Genomic DNA, 23,865 nt, shown 5'->3' with positions numbered 1-23,865 from the left:
TGAGGAAGCTAAGCCACAGAGTGGCCCCATCCTGCGCCCAGGGCTCTGCGTTGGCACAGGGCAGAGCCAGGCTGTGAATCAGGGCCCCCTTGTCTCTCGCTGTGGCATGAGGCCATGGGAGATGCAGGAATGAGGCACAGCCGGGTGCCCGGTGTGCGTGGGACCTGCCTCCCCACAGCGGGCGGCGTTGCTCACACCTGGTAATTTCACGCTGGGGGAGGCCTTGGTTCCTACAGCCCATCTCGAATCACCTGGATCCCAGGTCTATCTCTGGGAAACATCTCCTCTCCACCATGACTACTGTCTTTTTTACCAGCATTTTCTATCCTAAAATCAGACTCCTCAGTTGAGGACCCTCCAGGGCCACCCTTCCCCTGCTGGAGGTAACCTGACTTCTCGTGTATGCTAGGAAGTTCCCCTTCTGGTCACACCTCAGTATTTCCTGCTGCTGGTGGGACCTGCAGGTGCTTGTACTTGTCACCTTCTTCCTGTCCTCTCTCATCAGTTCCTTTGGATGCTGGACACAGGAGCCACCTTTGCTGGGTGAGGAGAGCCCACCCAGGTGGCTGTGTGTCGGGAGGAGTCTGCCCAGGACTGGGCTAGACCAGGGCTTAGAATTAAGGAGAGGTGGCCAGGCTTGGTCACTCACGCCGCCTATTCCAGCACTTTGGGAGGCTGAGGAAGGTGGATAGCTTGAGCCTAGGAGTTTGAGAATAGCTAACATGGCGAAACCTGTCTCTAAAAAATAAATAAAAACATTAGACAGGTGTAGTGGTTTGTGTCTGTGGTCCCAGCTACTTGGGAGGCTGAGGTGGGAGAATCGCTTGAACTGGGGAGACGGAGGTTGCAGTGAGCCAGGATCCCAACACTGCACTCCAGCCTGGGTGACAGAGCAAGACTCCGTCTCAAAAAAAAAAAAGAAGAGAGGTGGGTTCTTCTCAGCCATGCAGTTGTGGTGCAGGCGGAGCTCCCAAGCTCCTGCTCTTGACCTCAGGCCTGGTATGCCCACTTCTATCCCCTCCCCCATGCCACAGCCCCTCGGGCTCCACACAAAGGCACTGAGACCCACAGACGCAGCGATGGCAAGGCCTGCCATCCCTTCTCTACCACCAAGAGCTGTGCAATCCCCAGAAGTCACTGTCCCTCCCTGAGCCTCAGTTTCCCCAACTGCAAAATGAAAATAAAACCTTTCTGATTCCCTTTCCAGGGGGGCTGCGGTCGCTGAGCCACACACAGCACACGTGAAATGTTCAGGGAGCCCTCAGATCTGGTGGTTGTGTTCCGATCTGGGGCCAACCTTGGCTCCCGAGCACTTGGCTCCTGGCTGGCTGGGCAGGCGGTGGGATGGCGTGTCACCGCCCTGCACTGGAATGAATGGTCACCACCCTGCCGCCCAACCCCGTACAGACACACCAGTGGCTCCAGACTTGGGGCAAGCGCTGAAGGGGGTCACCTCCTCCCCTGCTCTGTATTTCCTAGAGCCCGAGCCGCCCCCTCAGCTGCCATGTTCTGCTGAAACAGAGTCCCTGGGAGGCGCCACTGGTCAGGCCCGGACACCTCCAGGTGACTAAGTGGGCAGGGCCGGCAGGGCCAGCTGCGCCAGGGCGCTCGGGGCTGGGCTGTGAGTGGGGGGAGCCAGGCGCGGGCTCTTGCAGCGTGAGGGGGCAGGGCGTCCCTCCCCCCGCGTGGGAAATGAGGAGGCAGGTACGGGGGCTGCCTCTGTGGGCTGCGGGGGTGGGGGTTCAGGGTCTGAGAAGCAGAAACCTGCTGGGCGGTTTCAGGGTTCAGGGTCTGAGAAGCAGAAACCTGCTGGGCGGTTTCAGGGTTCAGGGTCTGAGAAGCAGAAACCTCCCTCCCTCCAGTTTCACTTTCTCTTTACCCCTCCCTTTCCCTCTCCCACGAAGTTCCCTTTGAAGTGAGAGGGGCCGGGGTGGGTGTGTCCAGCCCAGCCCCCACACCCACCGGAGGGCGAGCGCGGCCCTGGGCTCCTGTCGGGCGCTGGTTCTCACCTGCTCGGGCCGCCCTGGGCCCCGACCCGATCAAGGTGGAGCCCCGGGCCCTCCGTACACCCGAGCACCCCCGGCCCAGACCAGACGGTGCGGGCGTGGCCCGGCGGGGACCCAGAACCCGGGAGGCCAGGTGCGCCCAGGCCGGGCACTGGAGGCTGGGGCGCCGGGTGGGGCGGGGCGGCCGCTGAGTCAGGGCCACCCCCGCGCGGGCGCACGGAGCAGGTCCCCGGGCCGTGGAGGATCAGTCGCGGGACCTGTGGGCCCGGGAGCCGCCCCGCCCGGAAAAACCGGTCGGGCCAGCACGTCGCGGGCGCATTCCGGCGCCGGGAAGGGCGGCCACGCGGCATAAAAGGCGCCGCCGCGCTGGCCGCTGCCGCTCGGAGCTCAGCTGCCCTGCCACGCGGGGCCCGCGGGACGAGGGGACGCCGGGGCATGGGAGGACGCGGCGGGGCTGGGTTTGGCGGCTGGAATCCCCCAGTGCCAGGCCATGGCGTCCGGTACGGCGTCGGGGCCGGGTGGCTGCAGCAGGGCAGTGGGTGCACGACCAGCGGGGATCTGGGCGCAGGGGCCGGTCCCCAGGATCCGCAGGCGACGCGGTCGGTCCCAAGGGCGTCGTGGCCTCCTCCCTCCACAGCTGGGCGAACCGACGGTGCTGGGGACTCGCGCGCTGGGTCCAGTGGTTCTTAACAGTTCAACAGTTCTGTAGCGCAATTGTGAAATGTTTAGGACCACTAGACCCGGCGGGCACGGCGACAGCGACGGAACGTCCCACGCGCAGCCTGGAGTCAGAGTCACAGCCAGGGGCGCGCCGGCGACCCATCCAGAGGACCCCACGGACCCGCTCCGCGCTCCAGGTCGGCCGTCCCATGCGCCGCGCCCCGCAGCCCCCAGGGCCTGGCTGACTCCACCTGCTGCCAGGGAAGACCCTCGGCCTGAGAGCCTGCGCTGCTGGGAGGTGGCCGGGCGCGGCTGGGCTGTGCTCTGGCTGGGTGGGGGCGCGCTGGGTCGCCCACGCTCCTGGCGCGCTGCCGGCCTGGAGACGCCACCGCCGCCCTCCTGCGCCCCGAGGGCCCCCACCTCGAAACTCCATGGAATTCTCAGCGAGGAACTGGCGGTGGGCCCGTAGGGTTGAGGAGCGCTCCTTGCCCTGCGCTTCCTGGGAGCTGCCGACCAGGCTGCCAGCAGCCACACCCTGCTGGCCGACCGATGGTTCCCGCTGCCTGCTCCCCAGAGCTTCTCCACTCACTGCGGCCTTAGGGAGCGCTGCGCGGCTCCTACGAGTGCGCGCTAAACTCATGAAGGATCTCGAGGCACAGACACTTGGGGTGGGGAGGAAGTTTGGAGACCACCCCCAGGTAGAGGAGAAGCGGCGCCCACGATGACAGGTGCCTTCGCCAGAGCCTCCTTGGAACCTCGTGGTAGCGCCCACCGGAGAGGTCTGGGCGCTAGTCTGCGTGTGAAGCCCCAGGTGGTCCTGGGAGGGACTCAGCGAAGGGTTGAATCCGTCCCCACCTCCAGCCAGGGGCCAGGGTGTTCTGTCTGGTGCTGCCTGGCCTGCTGCATCTTCTGGGATGGAGGGTTCCCCGCCAGTCCCCACCTCCTCCCCCAGTGTTTAGAGAGCTTCGGGGAGTCCTGGGAGATGGGTCAGACAGGCCTGGGTTTGAGGCCTGCTAGGGTGGCCTTGGGCCAGTCACCTGCCCTCTCTGAGCCCGACCTGCACACGTGGGGGGTTGATGTGAGGAGACAGGAGGTGACTGTGGAGGGGCTGTTCCAGAAGAGGGCCAGCTGCAGGACAGCAGGGTCCACTGGCCACCCAGGTCGGGGGAGTGGAGTTCCTGGGAAAGCAGCCACCACTGGCCAGCAGCTCCTCTGTTGCCCAGCAGATGCCACTGTGGTCACTTCTCAGGCTCTGGCTTCAGAGCCTGGGGCCTTGGGAGCGTCCAGTATCCTCCCCAGCTGCTGCCTCCTGACCACCACGGCCCCTTGCAGCCGTTTCATTTTACAAGCATGTTCCCCCACGCCCTCTGCATGGGCCCTCAACCCTCAGCAGCCTCATGAGAGAGGCTGAGGCTCAGGTGGGGGATCGCGGCTGCCTCCCTGTTCTGCAGCTTGGAAGCATTCTGTCTGGTGTCTGTCTGTGCGATTTAGGCCGATAACAATAAACATGTTCCAAAGCATCACTATGTCCCTGGGAGTGCTTGTCCTTTCCCCCCAGGTCTCAGTGTGGTTTCTCCCTCGAAAGCAAGCCACCCTTTTCTTTCTAATCTCAGAGAAGCAGAAATGAGGATGGTTGGTGGAAGGGCCGTGGCCTGGTCCTTACCCAAGGCCCTCCCCTCAACTCTGCCTCTGGCACTTTGCTCTCCAGGGAAGCCCCCAGCCCCTGACACCAGCTTTCTCATTGCAGTGACCTCCCCTGGGCCACTGGGCCAGAACCCCACTTCGGGTTTGAGCTGCACTGCCTCAAGGAGCTAGGCTGGGGAAAGGGCTTGGCTCCCAGGGGCCCCACTTTCAGGGGCTCCAGCCTGCTCCCGCTCCTCCCATTCACCACAACACTGGTGCCTTGGCTGGCTCCCACCCGTTCCCGCTGGAGCCTGTAGGCTAGCCCTGGGGACCTGGCCAGGAGAATGAGCAAGCTGGGAGGGCTGAGGGGTTGAAGAGGCAGAGGCGCCCTCCTCCACTCTCCCTGCCCCTGGCACAGGGGACCGAGAGTCTGTCACGCATTCAAACCCCAGTTCTGTGCCCACAAGCAAGTGACCTAGGCAGGTCCCTTATCCCCTCGAAGGGCCTGTTTCTTCCTTCTGTAGGACAACATGGACCTTGCTGGGGCTTCCTCTTAGATGACGCAGGAAACTTCCTGAGGGCTCAGCTGGGCAGAACTAAAGCTGTCACTGGAGCTGACATGCTGGGAGGGCCAGTGGAGGATCCCTGGAGAGGCTGAATTTCAGCCGGGGCCTTGGAGGACCAGTGGAAGGCCCCAGGTGGCAATGAGGTGTGGTCTTACAACAAGCCCCTGCTTGGTCCCTGGGGACACCCGGAGGCCAGGCCCCTACTTTGCTGAGACTAGGCCTGTGCTTCCCGGCACCCCAGCCCCTCCACTCCAGCCTCTCCAGCCTCTGCTCCGACTCAGGTGAAGGATGGCTCCTTGGGGTCCATTCCTTCAGCCACAGAATTCCTGAAGGGAAGCTGGGCGTGTGGGGCTCCTGGGCTGCTAGTAGAGACACATGCCACCATTCTGCCCAGGGAAGTGTGAACAGAGGCAGATGCAACTTCTGGGTGGAACTGGGGCACTGTGGCACTGAGATGTGCCAGCTGTGCCGCTGGAGGGCCACGCCAGGGCAGGGCAAAGCATCCCTGCTGACCCACCTGTCTAGGTGTGCCTGCATGTTTCCAGATTTGGCACTGAAACATTCTTGGAATCTTCTGAGTCTGGGGCAAACTAGGACTGCTGATCACCCTATGTGGGACCAGCTCATGCACACACTGCCCTGCCCACTTGGACAGCTGGACAGCTTGTCTTTTCCACAAGAGAAAGGAACCTTCTGCCTTTTAAAGCCAGTGTTTTTTTTGGTCTCTGTTAAAGTAGCTAAACCAGTATGTGAAGGCAGAGGTTCTGACTCACCACAGAGGCCCGGGCTCAGTGAATAGGACGGGCGGCAGGGATCTGGGTCTTCACCAACTTCCCAGGCAAGCCTGCCCAAGGCTGAGAGCAGCTGTCTTAGGCAAGAGACCTCAGGAAGAGAGACAGGCTGCAGGAAGGGGAGACAGGCCCTGAATATGCAGCTATAGGTGGTGTCCTGGCCTCTACTCCCCTGGGAGCAGGAGCCTAGAGCAGAATTTGCATCTTAGCCTCTCTGTCCTTCCCCAGAGGAGTCCACAGCCCCCGCTGCACAGGTAACCTGCCAGGCCAGGGTCTGGGAGTGCCCACTCGAGGCTCACGGAATCTGATTGTATATGCGGGTCTCAGGCCATTTGTGCTGCTCTAACAAAACCTCTGAGACAGATAAATTATAAAGAACCATGAGAAGTTTATTTCTTACCGATCTGGAGGCTGGAAGTCCAAGATCAAGGTGCCGGCAGGTTCAATATCTTGTGAGGTCTCAGTCTCTGTCTCCAAGTTGGTGTCTTGTGTGCGTGCCCTGGAGGGGAGGGACACCATGTCCTCACACAACAGAAGGGATGAGCAGTAGAAAGGACGGGAAGAGCAAACTCACCCCCTCATGCCCTTTTATAAGGCACAAATCCTACCCATGAGGGTGGAGCACTCTTCCTCATCCACTGAAGGCCTCAGCTCTTCATCCTGTTGCACTGGGGATTAAGTTTCAACGTGAATTTTGGAGGGGTCACAAGCACTTGAGCCATGGCAATGTATTTGCGGTTGAGAATCATCAGAGAGAAGACAGATGATGACTCCTTCCTACGTGACTAGATAAGCCCCATGGGACAGCAGATCCATCATAGGGCTGTGGGGTCACTGTGACTGGCTTTCTGAACATCTTTTTTTGTGGTTCTGAGGCTGCCAGGGGAGCAAAGTTGTGCTGGGAGGGCACACATAGAAGCAGAGTTGCCTTGAGCCCTCCAGTCTTTGTCACTGTTTTTCTTGGGTTTATTGTAATGCCACTGACATACAGTAAAGTGCACAGGTTTACAGTGGACAATTTGATGACTCTTGACACATATGTGCACATCTGTGAAACCATGACCACAGTCAAGATACTAAACAGACCAAACACAGCTACCTGCAGGGTTCATACAGCCCTTGGTGATCCCTCTTTACTTCCCCAACTCCTCCCACCCCTGGAGTTTTCTTTGTTGGAAAGAACTCCAAATTCAACATATTTTCTAGATATAGGACCATTCAGTATATCTATTTCTTCTTGAGTGAGTTTTAGTAGTTTAGATATTTTACAGGATTTATTTAATCTAAATTGTTGCATTTATTGGTATAAAGTTATACATACTATTCCATTATTATCTTTTAATATCTATAGACTCTGTGGTGATGAACCCTTTCTCATTCTTAGTATTAATTACGAGTTTTCTCTTTTTTTCTTGATCCGTCTGGATAGAGGCTTATAATTTTTATCAGTTTTGGGAAAGAACCAGCTTTTGGTTTTAGCTCCGTTACACAAATTTAGATATATTGTGCTTTCAGGTTCATTCACTTTAAAATACTTGCTAATTCCCCTTTTGAATTTTTCTTTGACAGTTGGATTATCTGGAAGTGCCTTTCTTTTCTTTCTTTCATCCTCCCTCCCTCCCTCCCTCCCTCCCTTCCTTCCTTCCTTCCTTCCTTCCTTCCTTCCTTTCTTTTCTTCTTTCTTCTTTCTCTCTCTTTCTCTTCTTTCTTTCTTCTTTCTTCTCTCTCTCTCTCTTTCTTTCTTTTTTTCTTTTTTTTTGATGAGTCCGAGTCTGTTTCCCAGGTTGGAGTGCAGTGGCGTGATCTCCACTTACCACAACTTCTACCTGCCAGGCTCAAGCAATCCTTCCACCTCAGCCCCTGGAGTAGCTGGGACTACAGGTGTGCACCACCATGCCTGGCTAATTTTTGTATTTTTTGTAGACATGGGATTTTGTCATGTTGCCCAGGCTGCTCTCAAACTCCTGGGCTCAGGTGATACACCAGCCTTGGCCTCCCAAAGAGCTGGGATTATAGGCATGAGCCACCACACCCAGCCTGGGAGTGTATAATTTAGTTTCAAAATATTTGGGAATTTTCAGTCTCTTTCTGATATTGATTTCTAATTTAATTCCATCATAGTCAGAAACCATACTCTGTATTACTTGATTCCTATTAAGTTTATTGGACTTGTTTTATGGCCCATAATGTGTTTTATTTTGGTAAATGTTCTGTGTGTACTGAAAAATAATGTGTATTTTTCTGTCATTGGGGGTACTGTTCTATAAATATCAACTAGGTTAAGTTAGTTGATAGTGTTGTTCGAGCCAACTGTATCCTTAAGATTTTCTGTCTAGCTGTTTTATCAGTTACTGAGAGAGGAGTGTTGAAGTCTCCAACTAAAACTGTGGATTGGCCCATTTCTCCTTTCAGTTCTATTCATTTTTGCTTCATGTATATCTGGACCTCTGTCACATTGTGAATAAACATTTATAATTCCTTTGTCCTCTTCTTGAAATAAGCCTTTTACCATTATGAAATTGCTTTCTTTATCCTTGATTATATTCTTTGCTCTGAAATTTACCTTTTTGTTATTAATACAGGCATTCCAACTTTCCTTCGATTAGTGTTAATGTGTTTCTTTTTGTATCCTGTTACTTTTTTTTTTCTTTTTTGAGACAGAGTCTCGCTCTGTCGCCCAGGCTGAAGTGCAGTGGTGTGATCTTGGCTCACTGCAAGCTCCGCCTCCTAGGTTCATGCCATTCTTCTGCCTCAGCCTCCTGAGTAGCTGGGACTACAGGTGCCCACCACCATGCCGGCTAATTTTTTTGTATTTGTAGTAGAGATGGGGTTTCACCATGTTAGCCAGGATGGTCTCAATCTCCTGACCTTGAGATCCACCCGCCTCGGCCTCCCAAAGTGCTGGGATTACAGGCGTGAGCTACCGCGCCTGGCCTTATCCTTTTACATTTAACCTGTTTCTCTTTTTACATTTAAGCTTTTTTTTTTGTAGGTAGCACGTAGTTGGATCTTATTTTTTTATTTGGTCAGACAATCTCTGCCTTTTAATTGAGATATTTAGACCATTTACATTTACTGTGATTACTGACACATTTGAGTTTTGATCTATCATCTTGCTCTTTGTTTTCTTTCTGTCCTATTCATTTTTTTGTTCTCTACTTATTTTTTTTTTGCCTTCTTTTGGATTGATGGACTATTTTATGATTCAAATTTATAACCTTTGTTGTCATATTAGCTACAACTCTTTGATATGTTTTTTCATTGTTTGTTTTAGGACTCACATATACATCTTTAACTTATCACATTCCATTTTAAAATAATATTATACCAATTTATGTACAGTGTAAAAAATTATGTATAGTATTAGAATCTTGCAGCCTTATAGATACATAATGGAACACTTCCATATCTCCCTCCCAGGCCTTGTGCTATTGTTATTCTTTCCTTTTTTTTTTTTTTTTTTTGGAGACGGAGTCTTGCTCTGTGCCCCAGGCTGGAGTGCAGTGGCTGGATCTCAGCTCACTGCAAGCTCTGCCTCCCGGGTTTACGCCATTCTCCTGCCTCAGCCTCCCGAGTAGCTGGGACTACAGGCGCCCGCCACCTCGCTTGGCTAGTTTTTTGTATTTTTTAGTAGAGATGGGGTTTCACCGTATTAGCCAGGATGGTCTTGATCTCCTGACCTCATGATCCGCCCGTCTTGGCCTCCCAAAGTGCTGGGATTACAGGCTTGAGCCACCGCGCCCAGCCGCTATTGTTACTCTTCAATTTATTTCTATATATGTTCTAAGCCCTACAATATAGTGAGTTTTTTCTTTAGTCAGTTATCTCTTAAAGATATGTAAAAATGAGAGGAAAAAGATTTTATTTTATTTTATTTATTTATTTTTTGAGACGAAGTCTCACACTTTCACCCAGGCTGGAGTACAGTGGGGTGATCTTGGCTCACTGAAACCCCCACCTCCCAAGTTCAAGCGATTCTCCTGCCTCAGATTCCTAAGTAGCTGATACTACAGGCATGCACCACCATGCCCAGCTAATTCTTGGAGTTTTAGTAGTGACGGGGTTTTGCTGTGTTGCCCAGGCTAGTCTTGAACTCCTGACCTCAGGTGATCCACCCGCCTTGGCCTCCCAAAGTGCTGGGATTACAGGTGTGAGCCACCATGCCTGGCCAAAATATTTTATTTTTTGCCAGCATATGTACCATTTCTGGTGCTCCTTTGTGTTGATCCAGATTTCCATTTGGTATACTTTGCTTTATGCCTGGAAGACTTCTTTAACATTTCTGGTAGTGCAGGTCTGCCGTTGATAAATTATTCACCTTTTCAATGTCTGAAACATCTTTATTTTGCATGTGGTTTTGAAACGTATTTTCATTGGCTATGGAATTCTAGATTGAAAGTGTTTTTTTCTTTCACTACATTAAAGTTGTTCCAGTGTCTTCTGGCTTGCATTACTTCTGATGAGAACAATGCTGTCATTCTTATCTTTGTTCATTTGCATTTAATATTCCTCCCCTCTACCATGTAGTTAAGATTTTCCCTTTTTCACTTGTTTTCAGAGATCTGATTATGTGCCTTGATGTTTTCTTCATGTTTCTTGTGCTTGAGGTTCATTGAGATTCTTGGATGTGTGAGTTTATGTTTTTCACCAAATTCTGAAAGTTTTCAGCCATTATTTCTTTAAATATTGTTTACAAACTCCTACCCCTTTTCTGGCATTTTCATTACATACCTATCAGGCCACTTAAAGTTGTCCCAAAGATCACTGTAGCTCTGTTCATTTTTTAAAATAGTCTTTTGGGTTTTCTTGTTTCATTCTGAATAGTTCCTATTGCTATCCAAATAACTACTTCTTAAGTTTAATTAGGTCTGTTTTATATCTTCTCAATGTTTCTATATCTTCTTGAACATATTAAAATATACTTATAAAAACATTTAATGTTCTTGTCTATGAATTACATCATCTGCTTCATTTTGGGGTTCTACAGATAGGTTTTTTTCTTCTCATCATGTATTTTTCTGTTTCTTTGCATGCCTGGTTATTTTTGTTGGTTGCTAAACATTGTGAATTTTACATTATTGGGTGCTGGATAATTTCATTTCCTATAAATATTGGTGAGCTTTTTTCGGGGACATGGTTAAATTACTTGTAAATACTTGTTAAATTGCTTGATCCTTTTGAGGCTTGCTTTTAGCTCTGGTAAGTGGGACCAGTTCATCCTTTATTATGGGACTAATTTTTCCCCAACAGTGAGGCAACTTTTCTGAGTAGTCTACCCCATGTCTTCTAAATGATAAGACTTTTTCGGCCGGGCGCGGTGGCTCACGCCTGTAATCCCAGCACTTTGGGAGGCCGAGGCGGGCGGATCACAAGGTCAGGAGATCGAGACCACGGTGAAACCCCGTCTCTATTAAAAATACAAAAAATTAGCCGGGCGCGGTGGCGGGCGCCTGTAGTCCCAGCTACTAGGGAGGCTGAGGCAGGAGAATGGCATGAACCCAGGAGGCGGAGCTTGCAGTGAGCCCAGATCGCACCACTGCACTCCAGCCTGGTGGACAGAGTGAGACTCCGTCTCAAAAAAAAAAAAAAAAAAAAAAAAAAGACTTTTTCCTTCTGGTTAGTGGGAACAGAAACTATTCCCACCATGGGTTTAACTTTTTTTTTTTTAATTTAAAAAAATTTGAGGAAATACATAATGTAAAATTTACCATTTTATCCATTTTTAAGTGTACAGTTCATGGCATTAAGTATACTCACATGGTTGTGCAACCACCTGCTACCAGCTAGCTCTGTAACTTCTCATCTTCCCAAACTGAAACTCTCTACCTTGCAAACAATAACTCCTCATTTCCCCTTCCCCAGTCCCTGGCAACTGTCATTCTCCTTTCTGTCTCTGTGAATTTGATGACTTTAGGGACCTCATCTAAGTGGAATCCTGTGGTATGTGTCCTTTTGTGACTGGCTTATTTCACTTAGCATAGCAACTTCAAGGTTCATCCGTGTTGTACTATGTGTCAGAATTTTCTTCCTTTTTTAAGGCTGAGTAATATTCCATTGTATGGATATACTACATTTTGTTTATCCATTCATCTACTGGCAGACACTTGGGTTGCTTCCATCTGTTGGCTGCTGTGAGTAATGCTGCAACGAACATAGGTACACAAACATCGGCTTTAGCTCCCAGCATGATTTGGAATGTGGGCAGCTTTCCCTCAACTCCTTTTAGGTGGTTTTATCCAAAGCCATGGGTAATTTATGGACCCTCATGGGTTGATCCATACTCAGCTGAAGATTTAAGGGGCACTGTCTGCAGATCTCCAGAATTAAGTTTTTGTGCATACTCTATTCTGCATTCTCTAGCCACTTTGGTCTCTCCAGACTCTCAACTCTGTCTCCTCTGTTTAGGGGTACCTGTGAGCCCCTTCTGGGTCCTCCCTTTTCATGCTGAGGCCTGTCTTCTCTCCAGGCAGTGGGCTGGGGCGGTCAGGGCTCACCTTTGTTTTCCTGCTCTCAGGGATCACTCTCCTGTCCTGCCTGATAGACAATGTCTGTAAACTGGTGTTTCATATACTTTGTCCAATGTTTAAGTTATTTCTGGTGGGAGTATAAATCTGGTCTCTGTTACTTTATCTTGGCCCAGAGTGAAAGTCCTAATCCATCTTCTTATTACACCAAGAACACTGGCTCATACTCCTACCTGTGGACTGTTGACATTTTTTTAAAACCACATTCCTTTTCCTGAGACATTTGTGGCTGTCTCCAGGGCCTGCCAGTGTTGTTGCAGGTACGCCCTGGTGGCCTCTGCCATGCCCTCTGTTATGCCTTCATTTGGAGCCAGAGCTCTGCCAGACTTCTCACACCACCTGCTGCATTCTCCTAGTGGCTCAGGGATGGGATGTGTGCTCATCCATCATAAGCAAGTTGTATGCATATGTACCATTTCACATACTCATACAACTTCACTGAAGGCTTGGGGTCAGCAGAAGTACCATGCAGGAGAGGCTACCTTTAGAAGTGGCCACTTGATGATGTCTAAGTAATACAGCCAATTCAGTACCCCCCTCCTTTTTTTTTTTTGAGACAGAGTCTTGCTCTGTTGCCCAGATTGGAGGGCAGTGGCACAATCTTGGCTCACTGCAAGCTCTGCCTCCTGGGTTCACGCCATTCTCCTGCCTCAGCCTCCCAAGTAGCTGGGATTACAGGCGCCCACCACCATGCCTGGCTAATTTTTTGTATTTTTAGTAGAGATGGGGTTCCACCGTGTTAGCCAGGATGGTCTCGATCTCCTGACCTTGTGATCCACCTGCCTCAGCCTCCCAAAGTGCTGGGATTACAGGCATGAGCCACTGCGCCCGGCCCAACTCAGTCCCTTCTGAGGGGACTCTCCAGGTATTCCCCTCCCCCACCTCACTCCCTGCCAGCCTTCCTTTAGTTCCTGTTAAAATTTTGCCCTGGCCAGGCGCGGTGGCTCACGCCTGTAATCCCAGCACTTTGGGAGGCTGAGATGGGCGGATCACGAGGTCAGGAGATCGAGACCATCCTGGCTAACATGGTGAAACCCTGTCTCTACTAAAATACAAAAAAAAAATTAGCCAGGCGTGGTGGCGGGCACCTGTAGTCCCAGCTACTCAGGAGGCTGAGGCAGGAGAATGGCACGAACCCGGGAGGCGGAGCTTGCAGTGAGCTGAGATCCGGCCACTGCACTCCAGCCTGGGCGACAGAGCGAGACTCCGTCTCAAAAGAAAAAAAAAAATTTTTGCCCAAATCATCCTCCTGACTGAATAGTTTATTGGAAAGATACGCCAACACACAGGCTAAGCAACACTCCATGGCTAAGGCAGCACTTGGTAGCACATTTTGCAAAGTCTGGCTTATTTAGTCTTTTTATTTATTTATTCATTGTTTTGAGACAGAGTCTCTCGCTCTGTCACCCAGGCTGGAGTGCAGTGGCACGATCTCAGCTCACTGCAACCTCTACCTCCCAGGTTCAAGCGATTCTCCTGCCTCAGCCTCTCGAGTAGCTGGGAGTACAGGTGGGTGCCACCATGCCCAGCTAATTTTTATATTTTTAGTAGAGACAGGGTTTCACTATGTTGGTCAGGTTGGTCTGGAACTCCTGACCTCAGGTGATCCACCCGCCTCTGCCTCCCAAAGTGTCATTTAGCCTTTATTAATACTCCTTCTTGTCTCATAATAGACATATGTAAGGATTTAATTTTCCTTTGAGAATTACTTTGGTCTCAGACCACATATGGTGATAGTCTTCATTCACTGGCTTTCTTTATAATTTCCATTGGGATTTCTTCTGGAAGTTACTCAGAAGTATATACCTACATATTTAAATTAAACAAATAATTACTTTAAAATGAAATTTAAACAGTATATAATTTAATAAGTCAAATGATCATTAAGTGTTGGAAGAAAAACAGAAGCCTCCTGCCCCACCTATTCCTACCCCAAGTCCCACTTCTCGGCAGTGACTTCTTTTAGCTGCTTCTCCTATTTACTTCTGTATTCCAAATAACCCACTTTTCCTGAAATTTTTACTTTTCAGTTTTATGTCCTTTCTAGGGATCTACTATGGAAGCTGAGGATTTTATATCACTCTGATCATTTTCTCTGTCCACCCTACTCCTATCCTTCTTATAGCTTGGTCACAATTTTTGATTAAATCAGCATTCAGAGTTTACATTAGGATTGTGAGCTATGTAAAGATGATTCACAACTGAGCCTTTTAGCATACTATGATCACAGTTCTTTTCTGATATAGCTTTAAACTTAAAATTTGTTTTATTTTAAAATTGGTATAATTATATTTTGTATTATTAAGAATTCCCATGTTCTTTTTTTTTTTTTTTTTTTTTTTGAGATGGGGTCTTGCTCTGTCACCCAGGCTAGAGTATAGTGGTGTGATTTTTAGCTCACTGCAAGCTCAAACTCCTGGGTTCAAGCAATCCTCTGGCCTCAGCCTCCTGAGTAGCTGAGACTAGAGGCACACACCACCATGACTGACTAATTTTAGTTTTTTTTTTTTTTGTAGAGTCAGGGTGTTACTAAGTTGCCCAGGCTCATCTTGAACTCCTGGTCACAACTGATCCTCCTGCCTGGATCTCCCAAAGTACTGAGATTACAGGCATAAGCCACTATGTCCAGCCCCATGCTCTTTGATAGAAGTTTAAATTTCTTCTAAATGTGTTAAAATACATGAAGTAATCTAATTCCTTCCTTCTTTTCCTTCTCCCTACCTGTAGGGAGTGCTTAATGCTTGCTCTGATATGGACCTGTTGGGACTGTGGTTCAGTGGACATCCTTCATCTCCATTTAACACTTTCTTGGGTTAGCTCCCATCTCCTTGATTCCAGGTCCTCTTTTTCGTTGGCTTAGTTCCTTGCTGTGGGGGAGCCCATTATCCAAGAATTTAAAGAAAGAGAAAAATCAAAGGCAAAACTTTTTGTCTTTACTTTTATGTTAAGTTGATATTAATAGTCTAGCTGGGTATAGAATTCTAGACAGGGAATCATTTTCCCTCAGTTTTGGACACTGAAATCCATTGTCTTCTAGTTTTCATTGTTTCTGTTGAGAAGTCAGATGTCAATTGGCTTCCTGATCCATCCTCCTCCTCACCCCCAGAAGTTTTTAGTATCTTTTGTTTTTTCCTGGTGTTATTTTGAAATTTCAAGATATTGGCCTTTTCTTCCCCCCTTTCTTGTGCTGGGCATTGAAGATTTCTAGCTCTTAGTTCTGGGAAAATATTTTTGTATTATTACTTCACTTTTATTTTTTGTCCTTTTCAGGAATGCCTGTGATTCAGACACTGAATTTCCTACTCTAATTCTGTAATTCAAAAAATGCTCCCATCTTATTTTCTAACTCTTTTTTCTTTACTTTCTGGGAGGTTTCCTTAATTTTGTCTTTCACCCTCTTTCTTGAATTTTATTTCTGTTATTATATTTTTATTTCCCAAGTGCTTTTTAAATTGTCCTCTGAATTGCATCTGCACTCAAGTTTATGGAAGTCAATATTTTCTTTCTCTGAGGAAATTTCACGGCCATGCTCAGGACTAGTTGTGGAGATGCCGTATCCTGTTTGGCCCTGGGTGGCAGCCCCTGAAGGGTGTGGTGTCTTTGTTGCCTGGACCCCAGGGTCTGAGGGAGTGGCACCCTCAGCATTTCCATCTTCACTGATTCAGCACCACCTCACTCTCTGTGTGGTGCATCAATACTCTACACTCTTGTGTAAGCCATATTCACACACACACATACACCCCCCCACACAGCCTCTACTCATGAGGCTACCTTCATGCCCAGCCCCGGTCCCTGGGGATCCAGAGCTGAGGGAGGCTGGGAGTTTTTTATGAGATTCACCCCCAGGCTTTTCAGGAAGCAGTGGGGCCACTTCTGGCATGTTGGTGGGGCCGTCCAGGCAATGCACCTGTGCTAAGAGATTTCCCAAAGTTTTGCAGATTGCACCTTCAGCCAAAGTGCCTGGGGACTCGATAAGACTCCTGATCCAGGTGTCCTTCTTCCCCGGTCACTGCCTGTCCTCAAGCTGGAGGCTGAGCCCAGCCTACAAGGAGTAGAGGGAGAAGAGGCAGGAACAGGAGGGGAGAAGGAAGTCAGGGATATGGGGTTAGATGAGTCAAGGCCTGTTAGGTGGAGTGGGGGTACTGGTGAGGCCACAGGGCTGGCCTCATGGGCCTTGAAGGTGAGCCCTAGGCTCCATGCCCTGGTGCACCCTTCACTGTCTCAGGGCCTCAGTTTTCCTATCTGCGTAGAAGGGGAAATGGACCAAGAGAATGCTTTAATCTTCCTCTGGCCACAGACTGTGGCCAAAGTGTGCCATCTGCTGGCCACAAGTGGCAGTGTCCCCATTACAGATGTGGCTGAGGAAGGTAGAGACTCCGGAGTCCTGCCAGGGCTTGGGTATTGTGGGCAGGGAGGGAGGTTCAGGCAGCCAGATCCTGTGTAGGAGGCGAGAGGGGAGCCAAGCACGGCGGGAAGAGATCCAGGCTGCGGACCTTGCAGGCTGGGCTGGGGGCCAGGGCTCTCCACCCTGGTGTTGAGGGCACTGGCTGGAAGGTTTGGAGGCCACTTGGTGCTACACACATTTCCTCCCAGGGAATAGAGAAGGTGCAGGTAGATCAGGAATACTTCCACCTGGGCCCAGGAAGAGTCCTCAGGCTGGGGCAGCTGGGAGCCACACACTGGCTTGCAGGTCCCATGAGGTCAACCTGGCTTAGGGCTGGGCTGTGGGAGCCTGGGCAAGGCATACTGAGGGTGGGGTCTGGCACTGCAGCCTCGAGGTGCAGTGTGGTGGGGGGTGGGAGGAGCCAGGGTGGGGCCAGTGAGGTGGTCACAACAGAATATAGGGTGGGGGCATGGCAGGGCTGGGACAAGGCTGGGATAGGAAGGACAGGAGCCCCTCTGCAGGGGGAATGCGGCAGGACCTGGCAGCACAGAGAACAAGCCTGGGGTTCATGCATTCCTTTATTTCTTCAACAAATGTGAATGAGCTTCAATGCTGTGCCAGGTGCTCAACCAAACATTTCCTGTCCTCATGGAGCTGATATTCTAAAGGGGATGAAGGACAATAAACTAGACAAGAAAGAAACATCTAAGCTCCTGTTAAGTGCTAAGGAGGGAGAGGAAACATGGGCGAGGCTGCAGGATGCAGGACGGGCCTGATGTTTTCGGTAAGGTGGGCAGGGAATGCTTTGCTTAGAAAAGGTCTGGTGGCTCACGCCTATAACCCCAGCACTTTGGGAGGCTGAGGCAGGAGGATTGCTTAAGCCCAGGAGTTCGAGACCAGCCTGGGCAACATAGTGAAACCTGGTCTCTACAAAAAAAAAATCAAAAAGTTATCTCAGTGTAGTGGTGTATGCCTGTGGTCCCAGCTACTCAGGAGGCTGAGGTGGGAGGATCGGTTGAGCCTGGGAGGCCGAGGCTGCAGTGAGCTGTGATTGTCCTGGGCGAAAGAGCAAGACCCTATTTCAAAAAAGAAAAGATCCTGGAGAAAGGCAGGCATGTGGATGTCTGGGGGAAGAGCGCCCCCGGCAGTGGGAACGGTGGAGCAAACGCTCAAATGGGGGTGACTGCACGTTTGGGAACAGTGAGGAGGCCCTTGGGGCTGGAGCAGAATGCGGAGGAGGTGCAGAGCAGGAGGAGAGGGGTCAGCTAGGGCCGAGAAGTGAAGGGAGCCCACTGCCTTCTTAAAGGTTCACCTGGCGGCTGTGCTGAAGCGGGCATGGCATTGCAGAACCCCCTCCAGGGGCTGACATTCCATTGGGATGGAAGATCCTGATGGATGGGCTGTGGGGGCGGTGAGCAAGCAGGAGTCAAGGACGACTCCAGGATGACTGAATTGAAAGAGTGAATGAGCAAACGAGTGATGGACACTCCCCCATCCCCCTCCCCTTAGAAGCCCCCTCCTGGCGCTGGCCAAGGTGCTGAAGCCACGCATCCTGGGCTGTCCCTCTGTGCTGGACCTGGGGCTCCTCTGGCGCAGGGTGAGCTCTGTGGAGGTCTGTGTCAGCTGGTGACCAGCGAGCATCCCCAGTCTCTCCCTACTCAGCAAACCCCTAGCACAGGGTCCTCTGTGGGATACTGGCTGGGCTCCCACAGCTCAGTTCAGAGCTGACCACCCTCGCTCCTGCTCTGTCCTGGCTCCGAGGCCAGGGCTGGGGTCCCTTGCTCTGCAGCCGCACTCCTGAGGCTGGGCCCTGGGGGAAGGCAGAAGGAGGCTGTAAACACAGGGCTTAGGAGCACAGACTCCTGAGATGAAACCTGGAGACTGACTTCCCCACTCTGGGCCTCATTTCCTTGTCTGTAAAACAGCAATCATACAATACCGTCGCCTGGCACTGTTGGGCAGACTAAATGAGTGGATGCCACCAAGTGCGTAAGACAGAGCCTGGTCCAGAGAACAGGCGGTTGTGGGCTAAACCCCACGGCCAACCACCCTCCCCTAAGCACTCAGACACTCTCTGAAGAACTGGTGCAGTGACCGCCTGAAGCCTGCCCTTGGTGCTGAGGAGGAGGGGGACCTCGCTTAACTAGGGGGCCCTGCCCTGAGCTGGGGTCAGCCTTCCTTGTGGCTGCCTTTCTGAGGCACCCTCTCTCCTGCACCCCAGACATGGTACTGGCCTCCAGGAGGGATAGGTGAGTGGGGAGCCCAGGGAGCTGGTTAAGCTTGGGAAAGTGTGGGGAGTGTCCCGAGGCCTCCTTGAGGAGAAGGGTTTTTTCCATCCCCCTCAACTCTTGGTGAGGATGAGGGTCTCTCTGATGCCAGGTGTGATCCTAGGGCCAAGGGCCTTGGAGCATTTTATTGTGGACAGTTTAGGCCCTATAACTTTTCCTTATCTCTTTATTAAATAAGCAGGATGGTTAAAAATCCCACAAAAGTCAAAACTATGCAAGTAGTGTACAATGGAAGTTACACTTCTCCTGAACCCCACCCCTACTCTCTCCAGAGGCAACAGTCATTACCTGTTACTTGTGTTTGTCCCAGGAGAGGTCCCCACCTTCACAAGCATAAACCTGCTCTGCAAACGCGAACGGGGCTGTGCCGCACACTGCATGCCTGTCCCTGTCCCGGGGCCACCCGCCGTCCATCCAGTGTCACCAAGGATGAAGTGAGGATGGGCCATTCCTACCCGGCTGGTTTCCATTACTACAGGCACCTCTGGCAGGTGTTCAGTTTCCGTGGGAGTGTGTCTAGGGTGCCTCCCAGCTCCCACCCTGCAGGCTGAAGGGACGTGAATGGGGGTGGGGTGGGCTCTGGAGGGACTGGTCTGTCTCCAGGTCCCGTCCACCTCATCACACATGGAGACAGGAAGGCGCGGAGAGGTGGGGGACGGGGGCGGTGTGGGGCTCTTGGCCGGCATCAGCAGGTTGGGGAGAGATGGCAGGTTGGAGGGCCCTGGGCTCCAAGCACCCAGGGAAGGAATCTAAGCACTCAAGCCCCATGTCCTCCTCCCTCCCTGAAACAGTTCTGCGTGTGGTCTGATTGGAAGCTGAGTTCCGGCAATTAATCCCGTCAGAGGGGCCTGCTGAATGGTAGGAGGGTTTTTCTGTTTTGCTCCCTTGGTCTAGATTTCCCTGGGGACAGCTCTGACCAGCCGCCGCCTGCCTGGTAAATTAAATGTTAAAAAAAAAACCCCACAATGACTTTAATCAATCCACTGACATGGCGGGTGGCCTCCCAGAAGCCCTTGGTCCGCTGAAGGGAGCCCCCCCCACCCCCGCCCCAGGCTCAGGGTCTTGGATGAGACAGGGTGGGGAAGAGGACAGTCCTCCCCAGTCCCCTTCCTGTGGGGGAGGGAGGGTGGATAGTCCCCCGAGTGTCCTCCTGGACAGGGACAGGGAGAAAGGGGGGACTCTGGCCCCCTTTATAACTTGCCCTGATCCCAGGCCAGGAGTGATAGTGGACGCAGAGAGGGGGCAGCTCTTCCCCGCCTCTCTCCTGACCTGAAGCCTGGGTGGATACAGAGCAGGTGGTCACGATCAGCCATGTGGTCAGCAAATCCAGCGTTTATGGTGATTCTGCTGGAGACAAATGGAAGCGCTGGGCTCTGGGTTAGAGTCAGGTTGAGACAATGTCCTCCAGCCTCCACTGGGGGGAGTCAGGGGAAGGGGGAGCAGGACGGTCTTCAGGCGCTGGGGCAGTGCGGTTGTGGGGCCTGGCCATGGTCCTTCCCAAGGGAGAGTAGGGGAGTGCAGGAGGCAGAGAGCACAGAAAGTCTAGCCCAGCCTTAGCAGCCCAGCCAGGCCATAGGTGCGTGCTGGCGCCGCTGAAAACGTTCTCCTTCCCTCGCCTGCTCACCTTCCAGGTCCTGCTCAAGGCGCATAATGTCCCCTGGGCAGGGTCCCTGACACTTCCCACTTCCTGGGAAGGTCCTTGACCTTCCGCGTGGGCCTAGCGCATTGAGGCGAACCTCTCTGCCTGTTTGATCCTCCTCCCCCCTTACTGTCTCAAGCCAGGCATCCCACCCACTTGCGCTCGAGGCTGGGGCAGCCCACAGGAGGAGAGCGGGACCCGGGCTTGAGCTTGCACCCAGGCAGAGCGCCCACCCCCTCCCCTAGCTCCCGACCCTGAAAGTAAAGTCGTCGTGCCCGGCGGCCAGCCCAAATCTTCCAGCCCTCAGGGAATCGGGGTCGGGCAGGGAAGGCCACGGGTGGCGGCAGAATCGGGATCCTGGAGTGGAGGCGCAGATTGCGGGTCCCGCTGCGCACGCTCCGTGGTCCAGTTGGGGTGGGCCTTTGAGGTCCATAGGCCAAGGTTGAATGGGGGCTCCGCAGCGTGGGCGGAGTGGAGTGCACAGGTCACTAGGCTCTGAGCGTTTCCATGGGCCAGGGCCCCAACGCCCGGTGTCCTCAGGACAGATTGGAGGGGGAAGGGGCTGCGACTATGCCCCAGTCGGAAGGGTTTTACAGCAGCCGCGCTGCCCTCTCCCTGCCGGATACCCGGCAGTAGGCGCCGACGTCCGGGGGCGCGCGAGGCAGGTGGGTGCAGACCGCGACCCGATTCTGGCCTTCATCCTCCGCCCCGTGGCGGGCGGGGCCGTTGCCCCCCACCTCCAGTCCGCGTGGCTGGTGTCTGGCTCGCCGCCCGGGCGGAGGGGGCGCTGTCGGCGCGGGCGGGCGGGGCCGGAGCGCGGGGGCGCGCGGCGCGGAGCGAGCGTAGGGCTCGGGGGCGCGGGCCGCGGAGGACCAGGGCTTGGCGGGCGGCCCTGCGCGGTGCGGGGCGCGGCGGCGGCGGCGGGCGCGCGGCCAGTGAGCGCGCGGGCGGGGCAGCGGTGGCGGGAGGCGCTCGGGGCCGCTCCCCGCGCTTCGCTCCTCCATGGCGCTGCCCGGGCCGCCCGAGCCGCCCCGCGGCGCGCCCCGCAAGGCTCCCAGCCTGCTGGAGATGGGAGCGCTCTGCCTGGACTCGGAGATCATCCTGGGCTTCACCAGCCACCTCCTGCGGCGACGAGGCAAGGTGAGGGCTGGCGGGAGGGGCGGGCGGCGTAGGCGCCGTCCCACGACTTTGCCGTGCGGCTCGCGCGGCCGGGGGTGCGGCCCCGGGAAGGAGCCAGCGGGTCCGGAGGGGCGTCCCGCAGTCCGGGCTGGGACTCGCTGCCACACTTTCCCCCATTAGCGTTGTCCGCGTCTCCCTCTTCCTTCAAGGCTGTGTCCCAACCGGACCCACCCGGTGGCTGTGGCTAGGGCGGAGAGCGCAGCGCAGGGACTCTCGGGCTCACCTTGCGCCTTGCTAGGATGGGCGAAGTAGGCGGTCAGCGGCCCCTGACTGATTGTGAGCCCCCGAGGTGACTTCAGCCCCCTCGTGCACCCCATGTTCTGCGGATATGGGATGTGAGCTTGTGCTTCCCGAAGCGCCACGGCGGTAGAAGCGCTGAAGTTGCGGGTGTGGCTGGCCCGGGGCACAGGACCGGGGCTCCCGACCGCTGCGTGCTTCTGGGTTGCGTGTGTGGGTGGGGGGCCCGGGATATAGAGTGTGTGTGTCCAGGAGCAGTGGAGCGGCGGGAGGCGGTGCTGTCAGCCGGCAGTGCGGGGTGGGGTTTGGGTGTTGTCCTGGGTACCCAGATCCGGATGTGGGCTGACGCCCGTTTTCTTTCTCCAGGCTGCGATGAGATGGGTAGGGGAAGGGCTTCCGGACCCCTAGGCTGGGTGGAAAGGGGCTGCAGGCTTATGGATCTCAGAGAGTGGAGAGTCCCTGCCACTTTATTCCATACCCCCTTGCGTTTTCGAACCCCAAAGGTCAACAACGACCCGGAAAGCCGGGAGGGGGATCACCCACCCCACTTTCTAGGGAGTGCGTGCGTGGGCGGGGAGGCTTATCCAAGTAAAAGGGGGTGGGCAAAACGGAAAGGGCCACTTTGACGTACTGAGTCTCTGCGAAGGCCTCACTGTATGCGCCGGCAGTCGCGTGTCCCGGTCTCCGCCGGGATCACGACCTTCGGAGTTTCCGCGTGCGCCTCAGGTCTGGGACGCTCGGCGCTGGGTTGCCCCAGTCTCGGAGCCGTGTGCGCAGCGGCCGGCAGGGGGCGCTCGCGTCACGGGGAGCCCTCCCGCCGCGCCCGCCTGGCTTGACCCCGGCTTTGGGGCTGACCCGGAGCCTGGCCCCGGAGCTGCCTGCGGCCGCGGATGCCGGCGACATTTGGGGCCCGGCTCGGCACAGAGCAACTGGTCGCCGGGGAAGTCGGGGGGCGGCCTCCCAGCCGGAGACAAACAGGCAATTAATTCCGGAGCTGAGTTCCCATCTGCCAGGCCTGCTGACAACAGGTCCGGCGCACGCCCGCGGGACCTCCCGCTTCCCGGGCGGCACGGCGCGCACACCCACTTGCGGGCACACGCGCGGCTGTAAAGACACGTGCCGTTCGTAGACGCGCCGAGGCACAGATACGCCGGCGCGGGCGCTTCCCGGCCCGAGGCGCACACCGCCGCGACACTGACCCACGCGCGACAGTTAGACCAAAAGTGGCCCGCGACACGCAGAGTACGCTGGGCTTGCTGGAAAGGTGCCTGGGAGTCTGGGGGCCGGGGTCCCACCCCTTCCTCGGCCCACCTCACCGTGGGACTTGGTCAAGAGCGTCCCCTCCACAGCCTCAGTTTTCCCGCCTGTAGAGGGAGGGGCGTCTGTGCCTCCTGGGAGACGCGCAGCGCTGGTGTCCCGGGAGAGGGGCGGGAGGCGCATGCGCGCGCGCAACTAGCGCCTCGCGCGGTCCTCATCGCCCCTCCCCAAGGGAGGGACTCACCTAACAGGTTGGGGTCCTTGGAGTACGCGGGGCCGCGCAGGGAAGCGGGGACCCTAACCCCGACGCGCCGCCCAGCACTGGGCAGGGGCGGGGCACTCTCTGGGGTCCCGCCCCCTGCCGCCAGCCCCGGGAGCCCGAGCCCCGCCCCGCCCCGGCCCCGCCCTCGCCTCCCGAGCGCGCCCACCGAAGCTACCGCGCGCCGCGCGACACTCGCAGGCTCTGCGAACTTCCTAGCGTCTGGGTCGGGCCATGGGGGCGCCTCGGGGCCGGATCACGTAGCCGCGGCGCCATCGGAGAGCCAGCGCGGCCTGGAGCGCCCGCCGGGCTCTTCCCGCGCCCCGGCCATGGTCGGCCGGGGCGTCCCTCTGTGCGCGGCGCAGCCCGCGGTACGCGCGGCCGGGCCTGGAGAGGGAGGCGGGTGGCGGGGGCCGGGATGGCGAAGATACTCGCGGGGTGCGCCGCGTCCC

At 54.3% G+C, this 23,865-nt stretch overlaps 2 protein-coding genes and 1 long non-coding RNA gene across 7 annotated transcripts in view; 2 read left to right on the top strand and 1 right to left on the bottom strand.

Annotated features, from left to right (window-relative positions):
• Positions 1 to 2,203: 2,203 nt before the first annotated feature.
• Positions 2,204 to 4,189, top strand: LOC117071302. The gene is made up of 2 exons (XM_033191108.1): positions 2,204 to 2,506; positions 2,736 to 4,189. The coding sequence occupies exons 1-2, from the start codon at positions 2,442 to 2,444 to the stop codon at positions 3,133 to 3,135; spliced, it is 465 nt and encodes a 154-aa protein (XP_033046999.1). The 5' UTR covers positions 2,204 to 2,441; the 3' UTR covers positions 3,136 to 4,189.
• A 15,536-nt stretch (positions 4,190 to 19,725) lies between these two features.
• On the bottom strand, positions 19,726 to 23,649 carry LOC117071301. Its single transcript, XR_004432234.1, has 3 exons — positions 22,551 to 23,649; positions 21,884 to 22,264; positions 19,726 to 20,186 (listed from the first exon to the last, which is right to left on the bottom strand). It is a non-coding gene; the product is annotated as an uncharacterized LOC117071301 (long non-coding RNA).
• KIF26A (kinesin family member 26A) overlaps positions 21,444 to 23,865 on the top strand; it is a 42,788-nt gene continuing 40,366 nt past the window's right edge. For 2 of the 5 annotated variants that reach the window (XM_033191107.1, XM_033191102.1), the window contains exon 1: positions 21,445 to 21,621. In XM_033191107.1, the coding sequence (XP_033046998.1) occupies positions 21,484 to 21,621 (138 nt within the window). In that variant the 5' untranslated portion in view covers positions 21,445 to 21,483. Of the gene's footprint in view, positions 21,622 to 23,626; positions 23,785 to 23,865 lie in introns of those variants that run through there. The other 3 variants (XM_033191106.1, XM_033191104.1, XM_033191103.1) reach the window with 2 other exon arrangements.

This window comes from Trachypithecus francoisi, unplaced genomic scaffold (genome assembly GCF_009764315.1).
Source record: "Trachypithecus francoisi isolate TF-2019V2 unplaced genomic scaffold, Tfra_2.0 Lachesis_group3, whole genome shotgun sequence".
NCBI lineage: Eukaryota > Metazoa > Chordata > Mammalia > Primates > Cercopithecidae > Trachypithecus > Trachypithecus francoisi.
Note: the sequence above shows the minus strand (reverse complement) of the source record. Positions and strands in the feature narration are given on the sequence as shown.